Source organism: Acinonyx jubatus, chromosome B1 (genome assembly GCF_027475565.1).
Source record: "Acinonyx jubatus isolate Ajub_Pintada_27869175 chromosome B1, VMU_Ajub_asm_v1.0, whole genome shotgun sequence".
NCBI classification, from domain to species: domain Eukaryota; kingdom Metazoa; phylum Chordata; class Mammalia; order Carnivora; family Felidae; genus Acinonyx; species Acinonyx jubatus.
In genome coordinates this window covers 32,905,106-32,923,003 of record NC_069382.1, presented here as the reverse complement: position 1 = coordinate 32,923,003, position 17,898 = coordinate 32,905,106, and the positions used below count along the sequence as shown (strand labels likewise).

General features: G+C 41.1%; 1 protein-coding gene and 1 long non-coding RNA gene across 5 annotated transcripts in view; one reads left to right on the top strand and one right to left on the bottom strand.

Moving 5' to 3' along the window:
- The window catches only part of LOC113604716 (uncharacterized), a 42,351-nt gene extending 32,476 nt beyond the window's left edge, over positions 1-9,875 (bottom strand). The window contains exon 1 of the long non-coding RNA XR_003426742.2: positions 9,650-9,875. This is a non-coding gene — a long non-coding RNA (uncharacterized LOC113604716). The remainder of the gene's footprint in view (positions 1-9,649) is intronic.
- A 5,638-nt stretch (positions 9,876-15,513) lies between these two features.
- ADAM28 (ADAM metallopeptidase domain 28) overlaps positions 15,514-17,898 on the top strand; it is a 71,595-nt gene continuing 69,210 nt past the window's right edge. For 3 of the 4 annotated variants that reach the window (XR_008295942.1, XR_008295943.1, XM_053216415.1), the window contains exon 1: positions 15,514-15,659. Coding sequence is in view for 2 of the 4 variants with exons in the window: in XM_053216415.1 (XP_053072390.1) it covers positions 15,602-15,659 (58 nt within the window). In the remaining 2 variants the exon portion in view is untranslated. The remainder of the gene's footprint in view (positions 15,660-17,898) is intronic. The other variant, XM_027077376.2, reaches the window with a different exon arrangement.

Here is a 17,898-nt window from a genome sequence, read left to right as displayed (position 1 = left end):
AGCTTCACCACCAAGAGCCCCAACACTTTCTTTAAGATGCAGAGCCTCCCTCTCCCCAGGTATGCCCAAATAAACTCCTTGGGAAAATAATAATAATAATAATAATAATAATAATATAATGGTAATGGGAGTGGGAGTGGGAGGAAATGGTAGCAGGATTTTCGCACAGAGAGTCGTGACACCGAGGCTTTTCTTTCCAGGAAGCAACTTTATTCATGCCGGAACCACTCATTGGGTTCACACCCAAAGAACTGAGCCCCAAACGACCAGCAGCATAGTTTTTTTTATACATTTTCTATTTCTTTGTCTTCCATATATGGTAACACACACAAACATGTAGTCTGATTAAGTAGTCTCAATTTACAAGGTCATGAGGGAAGTTGTCATGGAGGCGCATAGCCAGGTTACCTTGAAGTTTTTTTTTTTTTTTCTTTTCTCTCTCTCTTTTTTTTCTCCTTAGGGAGGGGACCCTACCACAAAATTATAAGAGGAGTTAGATAGGTCTATGTCCTGGATAGTGGTGATGATATCATAGATGTAGACTTATATCCAAATTTATCAACTTGCATATATTAAATATGTACAGCTTTTTTTTACACATCAATCATACTTCATTAAAGTGGTTGTAAAAAAGTCTGCTGATTTAAATGTAAACCTCGTCAAAAATACCTTCATAGAAATATCCAGAATAATGTGTGACCAAATATGTGGGCATTATGGCTCAGCCAAGGTCACACATAAAATTAACCAACGATCGATATTTTTAAACGATATTCTGAATTTTAATTTCTTCAAACACTTTTCTCTCAGTTCCTTGACATTTAGTTACATTTATCTCCTCTCTTCTTAAGGCACTCTCAGATATGGCTTCATTCTTGACTTATTAAGCCACCTGTGTAATCCAAAAATTAATTGAATATATGAATAATTGATGTTTGCATGATACATGTAGTGTATAAATGATCACACATTGATAAGAGCATGGGTTAACAATGTTGCTTAGTTACGTTGGCAGAGAAATCAGAAAAGATCGCTTTGTCCTGTATTTTGATCCTATCAACCTTACCGAACACTTCTTAGGAACCCAGCAATATGTGACACAGAAACAGAATTTGTAAAATGACTTAGATATAAAATTGATCAATTAGTTGAACAGTTACTCTTGTCAAACAATGTTCTTCCATATAGTTTGTTTGAAAGTAAGACCCCCACCATTAATCTTAGAGTTCCTCCAATGTACAGAAACAACCTAAATGTCTATTGATGGATGAATGCATAAAGAAAAATTTGTGTATATATATATATATATATATATATATATATATATACACACACACAATATAGTAGTTTTCAATCTTAAAAAAGAAGGAAATCCTACTATTTATGACAAACATGGATGAACCTGGAGAAAGTTATATTAATGAAATAAGTTAGATATAGAAAGAGAAATATATAGTTTTTGTTCTTCCTGGCTTATATTGATCCCAACCTGCTCAAAAGAAGCATATTTGGGTCTCAGAGTCTACTCAAAAAACAACAAAAAACAAAAACATTTACTCAGGACTTGCAATCAGCATCTGGTGTTCAATTCCAGCTGTTTTTAGTTCATTTCTACGAACCTGTCACATCTTCAGGCATTATGGGGGCTGCTCCCATACTTTGGGGAGCCCCCCATACATGGGGGGTATCCCTTACTTTGTAGAATGGGTTCAGGATTTCTAATCCGGAGAAGCTGGCCCTCCTTGTCCTACAAAGGATCACTTGGAGGGCCTTCTTTGATAAGCAAATGTAGGACACATTTTTCTAGGAATAGTGGATTAGTATATAACAAGTCCTTTCACTCTCTCTCTCTTTTTAATGGTTAAAAAGTTGCAATACCCATTTGGTATGCAGTAGATCTCTGTGGCGAACGTGACGATGTAAATAAAGAGCAGTGGGTTTTCTAAGGAGGAAAAGGTCAAATCGCAACCTCTGTGCCCTGTGATGATTAACTGCATGTGTCAACTTGGCTAGACCGTAGTACCCAGATACTTGGTGAAACAATATTCTGTTTCTGTGAAGGTATTTTTTCAGATGAGATTAACACTTAAATCAATAGACTTGAGTAAAGCAGATTACCCACCATAATATGATGCGTGGGCCTCATCCAATTTGTTAAAGGCCTTCATAGAAAAAAGACTGACCTTCCTTGAGAGAGATGGCATTTTGCCAGCAGACTGCTTTCAGACTTGAGCTAACATCAGCTGTTTTGGGGCTCCAGCCCGCTGGCATACCCCGCAGAGTTTGGAGTTGCCAGCCTCCCGAATTGTGTGAGGCAACTCAGGGAATGCTTTGGGCCTCTGAATTACGGTCACATGCGAGAAAAGGGAATGTAAGCTGGAGAGCTGGGCTTTAGATAAAGATTTAAGTTTGACTGAGAAGAGTTAGGTTTGGAGCAGTATAGAACTGTTATCGCCTTTAGATCTAGTTACTCTGGAACGAACAAGTCAATGTGAACAGCATCTAACTAAGCCCATGTGAACTAAGAACCTTAATGCCCTATCTGAAACACCATCGTAGGGAAGTGTAGGGAAGGTCCAGGGCCTATAAAAATGCTTCTACAGTATGGACCAGTTTCAGATCAATAACTATATAATTGCAATAACAGACCAGTCAGAATCCAATCCTCATTCTACGCCCAATATCTTGGAAGGGCATGCCATTCTATCAACTATGTAAAGCTGTAAAAGTTATTGAATGATTTTTGGGAGTGCGGGTAAAAGAGAAATACGATGGACTTCCTGATAATAGTGTGTAAGGAGGGCTCATACGGGTTACTGAAAACTTTTCTCAAGTGAAAAATCTGTACCACAATTCTAGGTTAATAAGTAACAGAATTCTTCCTAGAAAAACTTTAAACAATCTTTAATTTAAATTTACTCATTTAACCAATATTAACAAATATTTAGGGGCGCCTGGGTGGCTCAGTTGGTTAAGCGGCCGGCTTCGGCTCAGGTCATGATCTCGCAGTCCGTGAGTTCGAGCCCCGCCTTGGGCTCTGTGCTGACCGCTCAGAGCCTGGATCCTGTTTTGGATTCTGTGTCTCCCTCTCTCTCTGACCCTCCCCCATTCATGCTATGTCTCTCTCTGTCTCAAAAATAAATAAACGTTAAAAAAAATTTTTAACAAATATTTATTGCTCTGAAGCAAGCACAGTTACAAGTTCTGGGAATAATTTATTGAACAATTACTTGCCCTTATGGAACTTGACATTCAGGTGGGCAGGAGACAGACAATAAAAATGAGGAAATAAGTAAACAAATGCATAATGTAAAATGCTAGTGTGTGATAATTGCAGCAGAAAAAAATAATAAAATACAGGGGGGATAGGTTGTGCTAGAGAGGAGAAAAACGAAAATTTCTGATCAGGTTACCTCTCATCGAGAAGGCTATGTTAGCCCAAATACCTGATGTAACTGTTACTGGAGATGTCTGTGCTGAGTGCTTAATAATGCCTATTACTTACCCCATTGGTGAGGGAGAGATTCCTGCCCTATTGTTATGGGGATGGCTGAAACATAACCCCATACACTGGGAAGATGAGATCAACAACAATTTATGTCACAGATACTCACAACCCAGAGCTGGAGAATGCCCATGGCATGCACCCCACACCCAAACACCCAAGGGTTGCACTTGGGCATGGAGTGAACCAGGGATTGTGAGAGGTAGGCTTAGTAGTATCCAGGGGATGGGGTACTCTCCACCACCACCCCGAGCCCCCCCACCCCCTGCCCCGGTTCCCATGGAAGTATGTGATTGGCTTGTTTGGGTAATTCTGTAGGTTCATAGGGAACTGAAGCCTGCTATTCAGGAGATAAGCAGGAACTGTGCCTGCCTGGTCCTGTTAACCAAGGGGGCCTGACCCACGGAAATACGGGTAGAGAGGGAAACTCATAGTTAGGCCAATCCAGGCCCTCTGGTGTTTCCCCAGATGTCAAGGAAGGCATAATATCGTATCTTAATTTTAGTTCTTATGCCAGATGGAGGGCTGGGGGGGGGGGGGTGGTGCAGGATGGAGCACAGAAATTGAAGGATCCGTTATGAAGATGGACAGTGCCCATCCTCATTGAACCTGGATGACAAAGTGATCTTCTAGCCCTTGGTACTTAATAAGCCCTCGTCTGCTTGTTAACTACATTAGATTATGCAAATGGCGAATCAGCTTGATTAGACCCAATAAGCCTCTGCTGATCACCTATTGCTTTTAGATTCAGATTTTGCATGCAGAAAGGAAGACCACATTGTATTATGCGTATACCTAGGAAATATTGTGGGTTCAGTTCCACAACACCGCAATGTAGTGAATGTGGCAATAGAGTGAGTCAGATACATCTGTTGGATTTTCAATGAATATAAAAATCATGTTTACACTGTACTGTATAGTCTATTAGGTGTGCAATAGCATTACGTCTAAAGAAACAACATACCTACTTTAATTAAAAAATACTTTATTGGGGCGCCTGGGTGGCTCAGTCGGTTAAGCGGCCGACTTCGGCTCAGGTCATGATCTCACGGTCCATGAGTTCGAGCCCCGCGTTGGGCTCTGTGCTGATGGCTCAGAGCCTGGAGCCTGTTTCAGATTCTGGGTCTCCCTCTATCTGACCCTCCCCCGTTCATGCTCTGTTTCTCTCTGTCTCAAAAATAAATAAACGTTAAAAAAATACTTTATTGCTAAAAACAGCTAATCGTTATTGAGCTTTTAGCCAGTCATAATCACTGATTACAGGTAACCATAACAAATATAATAATAATGAAAAAAATTTGAAATATTGCAGGAATTACCAAAATGTAACACAGAGACATGAAGTCAGCCAATGCTGTTGGAAAAAACGGCACCAATAGCCTTTATTGGTGCGAGGTGGCCACAAACCTTCAACTTGTAAAAAAAAAAACAACAAAAAAACCCCACACAATACCTGCGAAGTGCAGTAAGACGAGATATACCTGTACAAAGAACCTAATGGAATGTAGCAGGTTTTAAACTAGCTAATAATTTTGTGCCAGAGGGTTATTGGCTGGTTATAATAGCAAAACCTAAGCAAGAAACTAAACTCTTATGTAAATACAGTACCTGAAAGGCGATAACAAAATCTCTCTGCCTCCTTATGTAAAAATGTATTTACTAAGCTTAAAAGCAAATCACTTTCTTTCATTCCTGTCATGGTATCTACTTACCACAGGTAGGAATATGATAAGTTAGAAAAGGGAACCTTGAGGCTTTAAAGGGGTTTTGGTTTTAAAAGACTAATCGCTATTTTTCCTCCTTTTATTCTAAGACTCGGCTGTTGATGGCTTGTGGTTCACATGCTCTGCTTATTTTTTAAGTGATGCTCCTCTAACCATTAATTCAGTGTGCAAACACATATTTAGTAGCTACTCGTTTCGAAGAATTACGCTGGGGTCTTGGGATATGATGATGACCAGCCCACATCCTAAAGGAGAGCTCAGTTTAGGGGAGGGAAGCCCTGTCAATAATTTTGTAAAATATTTTGATTTTTTGGTATTGATTATATAATGTTTAAATTATTAAAAACAAAATAGCAACCACTACTTAAGAATCAAGAAATACAGAAAGAAAGAGATAGAAACCGTCCATCTCCCAGCACGTATAGAAAAGCTTCTTTCTCTAGGGGCACCTGGGTGGCTCAGTCGGTTGAGCATCTGACACTTATTTTGGCTCAGGTCAGGATCTCATGGTTCATGAACTTGAAACCTGGGTCAGGGAGCCTGCTTGAGATTTCTCTCTCCTTCTCTCTCTGCCCCTCCTCCACTCATGCTCTCTCTCTCTCTCTCTCTCTCTCTGTCTCTCCCTCCCTCCTTCTCTCCCTCTCTAAATAAACAAACAAAAAAAGATTGTCTTTCTCTCTACCTTTCCCCATCCCCCCTCTCTAAAATGTAAATAAATGAATAAATAAATACATAGGAAAAGAAAAGCTTCTCCAAATATTTTGGGTTTTTTTTTCTGTTTTTGTTTTTCATTCCGAATAGGTCTGTGAGGTTCTATTCAGATTTTGATCATTTTGTATATAGCTTTATTGCTTTACTTTTGTTCTAGTATCATAATGTAGAGACTTCCCATAGTACCAAACTTCATTGCACAGGTAATTTAAAATAATGGTTTAATATGTCACTCAGTGTAGCAGGTTCCATAGCTACCTTCGTATTTGGGGGATAATTTGGTTTTAACCTTTTCCTTTAAAAATAATGTAAAAAATAATGTAATTAACATCTTGCTCAAACCCGTTTGCTACCTCGGACAATTTTCTTAGAGTGATTCTCAGTGGTGGAATTCCTTGTTTCAAATATACGAAAATATTTAAAAATGTTGAATCTGACGACCCGTCTGTCTGCTCTTGGAGATTACGTTCCCACTTTAAGTTTGTGCTTTTGGTTGTTCTGTTACCGGAAGTGGAGGTAGAGACGTGAGTAGGTGAAATTTCAACATGTGTGCATCGTGTGCAGAGGACAGAGAGAAGGAATATATCCAGCCAAGTTAAAACCTGAGCTCCGTATGCCCCTTGCCATTAGCCTTTAATAGCATCCCTGGAGGCGCTGACTCAGCACCAGCTCTGAGCGGTTCTTTTCTAGGTGCAGGCTAAACAGTGGAGGCAGTGCCTCAGTGTTCAGGCACCTTATAGTCCGTCTTTGGCTTGAAGGAGCAGTATGGCTGTGTCTGCTCCAGAAGCAATTGCAAATGCACGACAGTTTAGAAACGTTTTCATTAAGTGAAAACTTATATTAAAGATCCTGTACTCAAGGGTGCCAGGATTTGTCCCACATGCTTAGGAAAGATCAACTGTCTTTGGTTTTTCAATGCTACTTCCTTCTCAAGGTTGTGGCGAGAATGGATCCCTGCAACGACCTCACAGTTCTTGAGTTCGAGTCCCGCGTTGGGCTCTGCGCTGTCAGTTCTGGATGTTCCGCTTGGGATTCTCTCTCTCCCTCTCTCTCTCTGCCCCCTCCCTACTTTGCACACTGTCTCTCAAAAATAAAACAAGCAAGCACGCAAGCAAACAAACAAAAAGATGGAATGATCCATGCTAATGTGAAGACTGGCATACTCTGATCACCCAGAAAGACTTTGCTCCCTTCTCTCTTCCTCTCAGGAAGACCTTGCATCCTTGGCCTAAGTAGGTGGGGACCGAATTATCTTTTCCTCCTGGTTCCGGTACTAACACCATCTGCTCGTATTTCTACACGACCGTCTTTGAAACAATTAAATTGGAAAGCAGAAAGGATAGTGAGGATTCTGGGTTGAAAAGAGATTTTCGTAAAGCAAGGAAAGATATCATCTTCCACATGTGTAATTCCTTTTCTGCCCTTAGTGACTAGAAAACCTGGGAGTAGAGGCATTATGGTCCTGGGAGTGAAACAGTTACAGTAACGTCTTCCTGGTGCTCCAGTAAGAACCAGAAACAGACTCAGTTTCCTGGAGCCCCAACATCACCCCTCCATAGTGTCGCAGGGACCGAAGGCAAGAAGGAAATGGCAGATACAATGAAATTTCCTTATAACCTGCAGGCCATTGACAACTACTTGAGGAAGGCAGAGTAAAGCTTTCTCCAGGAACTCCTTACTGTCTTAAGGCTAACGTTTTGCTAGAGGGAAAAATAACCTTAGCTTAACAATAGCTAGGCCTCCAGTCATCTGTGTCTTCTTTAGCATATGAAAATCTCTTGGAAAACTTCCTCTTGACTTTACCTTCCCAACTCCCAGGTATATAATCAGTCTCTCCTCAGGGTCCTGGGACAGCTCTTCCTGTCCCCAAATCCTGTCCCTGTGCTTTAATTGTAGTGGTGAGTCACACATAGCGAGTCCCTGGGGGACACCGAGGTTTTTCTTTCCAGGAAGCAGCAGGGGCTCAGCGGGCTAAGACCCTAAAGTCTCCCGTATATGATAACATACAGTCTGAATGGGCGGTCTCTGTTACAGAGTCATGAGGACTGTCGCACATGCGCATAGAGCCAGCTTGCCTTCCCTTGAGGTTTTCACCACATTCCTTAGGCAGGTGCTCTACCATATAATAAAATCACCTTTTTTTGCACCAAGGATGTCTCAAGAGTTCTTTCTTGGCCTTTGGCTCCAAACTGCCCCACCATCGCCCCAAAACCTCATCAGGTGCTTTTCTGGCCTTTTGTATTTTAAAAGGCCTCTTTTTCCCTTTTTTTTAAAGTCTTAGGAATGGGGAATGATCTAGATAAGAGTTCCCAGCCATGTTGAAAAACTGTATTGTTGCTGGGGCCTCATTTCTAGTTTTTGCAAAGAGTTGCAAGGTAAGGACAGTTGCTTTCAATACCTCAAGGGATGTCAACCCCAAAGACATTGTAGGTTGCTATACCCATCTGGTTCCATTTCATCCTGTGAGTATTTTTAGAAGCTTCCAAGTACCAATGAAAATATGCATCGTGCTCAGGTTGTTTAGTCTAATAGCTGGCTTTCTCAATTTGGGTGCGCGTATACACTCATTAGATACCTTTTAAAAGATCCTCATTTAGGCCATTTGAGTGTTAAAGTCATCCTCAGTGTAATCTTCTTAAAACTTTCTTTTGACATTCTTCATCTGGGAATTTCTAGGCTCTGCCTGAACAGAATTATTCAATCTGCCAGTCCATTTACCAAAGGGGGGCTTTCTCTCTGTCTCGCTTGCTTGTTTGCTTCCTTCCTTCTCTTTCTTTCTTTCTTTCTCTCTCTCTTTTTTTCCCTAAAAGGGTATTTCTCTTAAAACACTTCCCCAGAGATCTCCCTTACCCCCCACTGCTTTAGATAAGGGCAAAACCCTAAAGCTGATATGTAGGGTAATTGCCTCTCACCTCTCTGAAGGAATTCTCTGATTAAAAGCTCCAGAGTGGCCACTGAACCTGTTCAGTAAACCAAGGTACACAGACTAGACAAATCAAGTGCCAAGGAGGATTCTCCGATGCCCCCCACCACCGGCTCCTGCAACATAGATGAGCTGGACCAGCTGAGCTGCGGCTGCCCACTGCATTGCCTACTGGGAGCTCGGGGAACCCTAAGGGGTTAGACCAGAGGTCCCACCTGGCTCCCCAAATCTGTAACTGAACTCAAAGGATTCACTGCTTGGGGCGCTTTAAATTGAACATCACCCAAGGGAGTGTTGAAAGCAATGATTACTAGCAAGGAGACAGGGAGATCGCTCTCAAAGTGCTGTCTCATGTAATCCCTTCCCTGTGATGTCTTGTAATACACAGAACAATGGCCGAACACTGCAGCAACAATTTGTTCACTTTCACTTTTCCCTTCCATCCTTTCCTCCACCATTTCCAATAGGATATCTAACAATCCCTTGGGCTTTTGGGGGGCGTCCTTATACTCATGTGCTGGTCAAAAAGCCGGGACAAGTCTCTCCACATAGAGGTGACTGGCCAGCTTGGGATTTCCCCCAAGGACAAGAAAGAGGCTTTCCCTGGGGAAGGGCCCCTTTACCCATGCCTGTTTCGTTTTTCCATATCCTGGCTGGCTGGCCAACTGTTAGAAGATGGAGGAGAGGCAGCAGAGTAACCTCCAAACTGAGAAGGCACTTGGAGACCAAAACACAAAGCAGGACCCCGCATACAGTTTACACAGAGTTCTATTCAGAGTAACTTACTGACGGGGGAATCTGGCGGATGATGATCCTGACAGCTGCACAGACGTTCTCCACCAAGTCCAAACCTGCGTCTGCAGATTTTGTAAAGTGAGGGGATCTGCAGAGGGTATGTGGCAAAGTCAAAGGGTCCACTTACTTGGTAGCTAACATTTAACAGATCTCGCGATACCACTGGTGCACAGGAGTGGGGGGGGAGGGACCTATATTATCTCTACCAGTTATCTAAACAACTTTAGGGAAGAGCAGAATAAACCTCCCTGTGTTTCTGTTGGGGTCTCCATTAATGTCCAATGGTCCTGGAACATGTAGCCCAGGGAAGGTCATCTCATGAACATGGAAGAGATGAAGGGCCAAGTGTGGAGTCGGTATTGTGGGCACGTCTACAAAATGCTTTTCAGATGTATGATAGCCTCTGATCCTTGTCAACTCCAGGGAAGCAGAATGCTAGAAGTTACCTGTTACATGACTTTGGAACCTAACTTTATCTATAATCAAGGTTTACGAGAAAGTCATAATCCCTGTATAATACAGCAAGTGGCAGAGCGGGACCCGAACCAAGATCCTGTACTCTTCCTCACAATACGACAACACAACAACATCTACTACTGTAATTGCCAGATTTCGGTGAGAAATAAGGGAGATCACATCTTCAAAGCATTAGCCAGGTTTCTGGCACTTAGTAAGTGTTGAAAGAATTAGCTCTTACCATCATTATTTTGTTTTTAGGGGTAGTCGTATAAATCTCTATTCTGATAATGTCTTGCAATGTGAATTTGGAAAACCTAATTTTTTTCTGAACAAAAATACCCAATCGCGCTATTAGAAAGAAGTTATTTCTGTGGATTAATAATTGGGAATCCCTTGCAAGGTGACTGTAAGCTCAGTCCATACCATTGTTATAAATTAGTGTGCATGGAGCAGGAGTAGCACAGGAGGAGTTCTCTCCTGGACATGGGGATAATGTGACATGTGTTTCACTCAATAGGAGTAGGGGACCATGTCCCCAAACCACATGTCGTGTGATATTCATGGTCCCTGTAGTAGTTGTAATGAAAGAACTTTTTGCAAAACGAATTAATATAAATAAAACCCACAATGAGATGTTACATCATACCTGTCACAATGGCTAAAATTAACGACACAAGAAACAACAGGTGTTGGTGAGGATACGGAGAAAGGGGAACCCTCTTGCACCGTTGGTGGGAATGCAAACTGGTGCAGCCACTCTGGAGAAAAGTGTGGAGGTTCCTCAAGAAATTAAGAATAGAAACTACCCTATAAGCTAGCAATGGCACTATTAGGTATTTACCCAAATGATACAAAAATACAGATTCTAAGAGGCACACGCACCCCAGTGTTTATAAGAGCATTATCGACAGTAACCAAACTATGAAACTATGGAAAGAGCCCAAATGTCCACTGACTGATGAATGGATAAAGAAAATGTGATACACACACACACACACACACACACACACACACACAATGGAATATTACTTGGCCACCAAAAAGAATGACATCTTGCCATTTGCAATGACGTGGATGGAGCTAGAATGTATTAGGCTAAGTGAAATAAGTCAATCAGAGAAAGAAAAATATCATATGGTTTCACGTATATGTGGAATTTAAGAAACAAAACAGATGAACATACGGGAAGCGGGGGGAGTGAAGAGAGGGAAACAAACCACAAAAGCCTCTTAATGATAAAAAACAAACAGGGTTGATGGAGGGAGGTGGGTGGGGGGATGGGCTAGATGGGTGATGGGCACTAAGGAGGGCACTTGTGATGAACACTGGGTGTTGTGTGTAAGTGATGCATCACTGAATTCTACTCCTGAAACCAATACTGCACTGTATGGTGGCTAAAATTGAAATTAAAAAATTTTTAAAAATAGATTAATAAAAATTCTTTAAGGATTTGGGATGCACAAGATTGTGGGGATCGACAGCAAAGACCATGACATGCTTTTTAACCCCTATTTTGAAATCTAAGTAAAGAGGCTCTTTTTTTTACGAATAAAATAATAATTTGAGATAGCATAGAAGTTTATTCATCCACAGAAACTTATTAGAGATTGTGACAGGCCAGAGAATTCAAGAGGCCCTGTAGATGGCCATGTACAGGTCTGACCCTTACGGCATGCTGCTTGGGTCTAAAGCTTGCTTCTTTTGCAGAACAACTGCATGGTTTTGCCTCACATCTTTTCACCTTAGTGCATTCCTTAAAAAAAAATGCTAATAAAAGTATCACTTAGTTCACAAGAAAGTTGTGAGGATAAAAATACGTTAACTCACATATAAAAACTCAATACGTGGAATCTATCATTCTTCGAAATAGATCTCTAGCTTGGTTCCAGACCTATCTATTTGTTTATTTTTTAATTAGCAACTGGACATCCTGTCTCCATGTGACACATCCCAAACTGGTATTTTTCTTCTTACCTGCTTTACTGCATGAATCCACTCTCTCAGGGAATAGTACAAGTGTGTGTATAAGACATATACCTATATCATATGTATCATATATATATAAATATGTATGGCCATTGATCACTATAGTTTATCACAGTCTCTGAGTGCTAACTTGTGCTTTTTCACACTGTACCGCAGTACTCTGAGCGAAGCATATTATGAAATGTATGTGGCTCACTCATTTAGCTATTCTTTCTGTCATTTATTTTCTGCTCCGGCAAAGAGTTTGACCAATAACGATGAAAGATGTAAGCGGTAACGTCGCATCTATCACAAGAAACAAAGGGGAAAATTAAACTAAATGTCAGAATTCAACTTTTGGGGGACGTGGGTGGCTCCGTCTGTCAAGCGTCTGACTCGTGGGTTCAGCTCAGGTCATGATCTCACAGTTTGTGAGATCGAGCCCCGCATCTGGCTCTGAGAGTACAGAGCTTGCTTGAGATTCTTGCTTTGCCCCTCCCCTACCCACCCCCCATCCTTGCACACATTCTCTCTCTCTCTCTCTCTTTTTCAAAATAAATAAACTAAAAAAAAATTCAATTTTTATGTTTGCTCCATACATCTTCTAAGAAATAATGAGGAAAATAGAGAATAAAATTCATTTAGAGATTGGTTTAAATTATTTGACATTAGAGGGTATTATAAATATAATTCTAGGCTATGCAGAGTGACCAAAACTTCTGAGAATGACAGCTGGAAAGGCATGATATAATTACAGATTTAAAGAGAACTGAAGGACGATCGTCAGTTTAAAAATGTCGTATGCATCCCTACACAGACTGAGATCATTCTTCATTTCCAATGCACCGCCCACTGAAATGGGCAAGTGTGCAAGTTGCCACATTGATTAGAACCTGTCAGTGGTGCCCATTCCCTACAGGGACAAAGCCAGAAATGAACTTGTTCTGTTTAGTAGGATCTCTTCCCATTCTTCCAGGTACTCTGCTCCAACAATGCTAAAGTATTACCGTAAACGAGAATGACATTACATCCTCATTTTTTCTCAAAGTTAATTTTTCATTGACCTCATTGTTCCTGCCTCCAGGAAGTCTTCCTTGCCCTGCTAAGGGTCGCCTCTGACCCCCATGCCTGCATCTTTCCTAGCCTAAAGCACAGTGTATCCTAACGTATAGGCAGCACTCACTTAGCACATCTTTATGGGACATGTCCTTGCCTATCTCCCTCGCCAGGCTGTAAGCATCTCAAAGGGAATGACTACATTTTCAACTGTGATCTCAGGGTCTTTCACCTTATAGGTACTAATGAATGTGCATAGAATTACTGGGGGAAATCATGTAATAATTAAAAAGTGGGTATAAACTTAAAAAAAACATTTTTTAATGTTTATTTATTTTTGAGAGAGACAGAGACAGAATGTGAGTGGGTTAGGGGCAGAGAGAGAGGGAGACACAGAATCTGAAGCAGGCTTCAGGCTCCGAGCTGTCAGCACAGAGCCCGACCCGGGACTCGAACTCACGAGCCGTGAGATCATGATGTGAGCCGAAGTTGGATGCTCAACTGACTGAGCCACCCAGGCGCCCCAAAAGTGGGTATAAACTTTCTGTTCCCTGAAAAAGACAAAGCAGTAGAACTTGGATTGAGAGAAAAGAAACCCGGGAGATTCCTAATCCTACAGCTGAAATGCTCAGTAAGTAGATACAAAAATTCCCTTGTGGTTGTTGGCTGATGCCTATATGACATTTTGAGAAATCCCTTTTCATTGAAATCGCTCTATTACAAAAATGCGCTTCAGAATCCATAGAATAATGCCTAATTTTAGTGGGTTAAGAATGGATTTAATAGTAATAACCTCAGGATTAGCTCATGGAATGTGTATTTTATAGGAATATATATATATATATATATATATATATATATATGTATGTATATATATATATATATGTATGTATATATATATATATATACACATAATTTCTCAACAGAAATGACTGAGTATATAAATCAGCTGTTAGAATGTGTGACTAAGAGCTCAAACAATACTAGGTTCAAATTCCACTTCTGCTACTTACTAGATAAAATGACTTTGGGCAAACTTTTTTTTTTTGTTTATTTATTTTGTGTGTGTGTGAGAGAGAGAGGGAGTGCAGGGGAGGGACAGAGAGGGTGAAAGAGAATCCCAAGCCCTACTTGGGGCTCGAACCAGGGAACCCTGATATCATGACCTGAACCGAAATCAATAGTGGGACGCTTAATTGACTGAGCCCCCCGGGCACCCCTGGGCAAACTTCTTATTCTTATTTACTATATAAAGGAGGACAGCTGAGTCTCAATCTTTTGAATCTTTTATCTTTTTATTTTGAAGAGGCTTTTTTTTTAAGTTTATTTATTTTGAAAGGTGGGGAGGGGCAGGGAGAAAGAGAGAATCCCAAGCAGGCTCCACACTGTTAGGGCAGAGCCCAACGTGGGGCTCGAACCCATGAACCGTGAGATCATGACCTGAGCTGAAGTCACGAGTTGGACTCTCAACTGACTGAGCCACCCAGGTGCCCCTGAATCTTTTATCTTTTTAAATCCCAGGTTTTTATCAACAAAATAGGGGTAAGATGGCATTTATCATACAGAAGTGTCGTAAGAATTAATATGATCGTAATATCAAGGACCTGGAACTTAGTAAGGGAGCTCACCACGAGCCATTTAGTGAGTCATACACTGTGCTATCTGGACATGCCTGCTCAGCCTCACTACCACCAATGACAGCCCCTCAAGGTTTTTTCTGGAAATTACGTCCTTTGGGTCTAATAAGGCTTTTTCCCACTCCTGGTTGTTAGTGATGATACTGAAGATGCCCTTGGAGATCTGAACAACCTTGAGCTTGTATTGTCCTACATTCTTATTTCAGGATGGCTCAAGCTCCCTGAGAGCACCATTGTGTGAGAACAGAATACAAGGTAACTGGAAAAGAGAATTTTATCTAATAATTGGAGTGGATTAGAAATTGCTTCACTGAACCGCATCTGTATGTGCGGGAAGAATGCCATTCGCAAATACATTTATAGCAAATACATCTGTAAACATAGCATATATTTAGCAATACATATATAATACATAGCAAATACATATATAAACATTTGCATACATTTATAACATACATAATAAATGTGCACACTTACCAAGGTCCATCCAAGCCAGTTAGCCCAAGGTAGCTTCGTGGGCTATAGTCATATACTGGAAATGTACTACTCCAGAGTGGGGAATGCGGGAAGCACAAAGAAAGAGAAACAATAGCTTATGGTAAAGGAGCCTTAGAGCCAGGAGGCAGCCAGAACTTCCTCCTGCAGGGCCATTGTTGCAGGACAACAGCTTCAGCGTTGTGCAACACCTTCAGTAAACACTTCCTGAAGCAGAGACAAGAATGAACCCGGGAGTTTCATTCTGTCTCACTTGAGAGGAGTCAGGAACAGATCAAGCAGTGCACCCTGAGCGAGAAGGGCAGGCACTCTGCCCCTGGGCTCATCCAGCATGCTGCAGGGGCTTCTTCTGACGGTCACGGTCACGTTCCTCCTTTCTCCAGTTCCAGGTCGGTGTTTAATTCCTTTTCGGGTTCTGTTAGATACGCCAGTGAACTGCTTGCTTTTCACCTTCTCTCAATAGCTTTTTTTTTTTTAAACCAATTTTTACTCACCAGTTGGGCTGGTTTTAGTCTGCTGTTTGCGGGGGGGGAAGGGGGGGCTGTGACTGCTGTAAACCCTCAATGTAAAGGAGAGGGAAGGAGACGACTTGAATCCATTTTCCTATGTCTGATATGGGAATACATAGCCATCAAAGGGAAAACTTCATACAGCTTAATTGAAGCAGAGAATATGATCTTCGTGTCAAAGTGGAATTCGTCAAATCCCGCTTGTCATTTTCAGAGCAGTAAAGATGCAGAGGATTTGACTAGCTACCGCTGTGCACAAGGCTTTCAGAAAGTATCCGCTGTAATTATAGGGACCAGTCTGGCTCGTCCTGTTCCTTTTGAGTGCACGTTTTTATGTTTGGTCCCGCCATTACTGGTGATAATAAGTATGACTAATTAGGAATAAACAGGTGACCAGCTTGATATTTCTAAAGTATTGTGCTATTACCTGATCAAAACAAGGTTATCGTTAAGCTTAAATGGATCATTTATTTCTATTTTGCTGGTTATCAAACACGCAAGACTTCAAAAGGAGAGAAATTTTACTTCTCCATAATAGGTCACTTCTGGCATGTCCCTCCATTTCTGAGAAATTCACCAATTAGATGTTGGTTAAATTTAATTGGGTAACACATTTCCTTAACTTATTTCTATTTCCAGAGCTTATTTAAGTCACCACATTAGCTTCGGTGCGTGAAAATCCTTCCCATTCAATCTTTTCTTGGGTTTTAGAGTGCTTGCGGAGACGTGGGAATGGGAACAGATCATCAACAAGAAGTATAGGGTTAGGGAGGGAAAGATTCTCTTCTCTCTCGCACTCTCCCTGCTTGGTCACTAAAAGTAATTCTCCCCACCTCCTCCCCACTGTTTCTGATTTCTTTTCCAGGCTTGTGAGAGTTTTACTTCACATCATTAAATATAGAACTGTACTGGGCATTTAAGTTATTGACTTCAGTTTCTACTTTGGGAGTCAACCTTAATAGAAACCTTCTTTCCCTACATGTCTCCAAAAGTGCTATCTCTAAAAATTCTTTGGGATCCCTCACTTGGTTGGACCCTGAGAATTGCTTGGGAACTAGCTTTATTGAACAGCATAAAGATCAAGCAGGATCCATTAACAGCTAACCCTGGAGTCCACCCACATGACAGGCTTTTCACCACATTGGGCATACTAGCTGATTCTGTTCTCTCATCTTTGCATTCACAACATGGCACCAAGAGACAGCTTCCTTAGAAACCATGCCTACAACCGTGATGTCTTCAAGTATTTGGTGGTGGGGACAGAGGGTTTGCGGTATCTCTTGTGAGAACAGGGTGACCGACAGACAGTTACCCCCTCATCTTCTATCTTGAACAGAGAGTCCCCCCCCCGACTTTACCTTCCATTTTTTATTTTCAAGACTGTCCCCTTGGCAGTGAGTATTATTCCCACTGATATTATTCCTACATGGATTTCTTTCCCAGCCAGAATGTAAAAAATAAAGCAATTCTCATTTTCTCATCTCTTCCTTTTTGTTGATCTGCCCCCACCATCCAAAGAAAAAATATGTGCCTCGGACCACGACTTGTGCCCAGTTTCCATAGACATGAAATAAAAGAATGAAGTATAATTAGGCCAGCTGTTTGTACGCACTTCACCATCCCCTGAGAAAAATAACTTCTAGGATTTCATCATAGGAAAAAACCCAAATATTTAAAAGGATGCAACAGTTGTTTGGGGGTGAGATGTACGTGCACTGACAAAAGAGAAAGTTCTTTAATATATTTCAACAGGATATCCAGAGGGTACAGTACTTTTTAAAATCATTTTGTTTCAAATTAACAATTCTTTCTTATCTTCATAAAATGACTGGATGAGCCTCAAGAGCATTTATAATTTAATCTTCATAGCCAAAATGATAGATTTAATGAGGATGCATTTTTCCTCGATGTTTGTCGTCACTTTTACTACACTAAGCTTCCAATCGCCAGAGTTTGAGGGGGTGCAGCGTAGCCCAGATCTGAAGTCAATATTGAATAAACTCTGATCCCGGGCTTAATGTCATGTGTTTAGTTTGGAAAGACATTCTTTAAACGATTTGGAACAGATGTGATCAAAAATGAAAATGCCAAATATTATACACAAATGTGCTAAACTCCA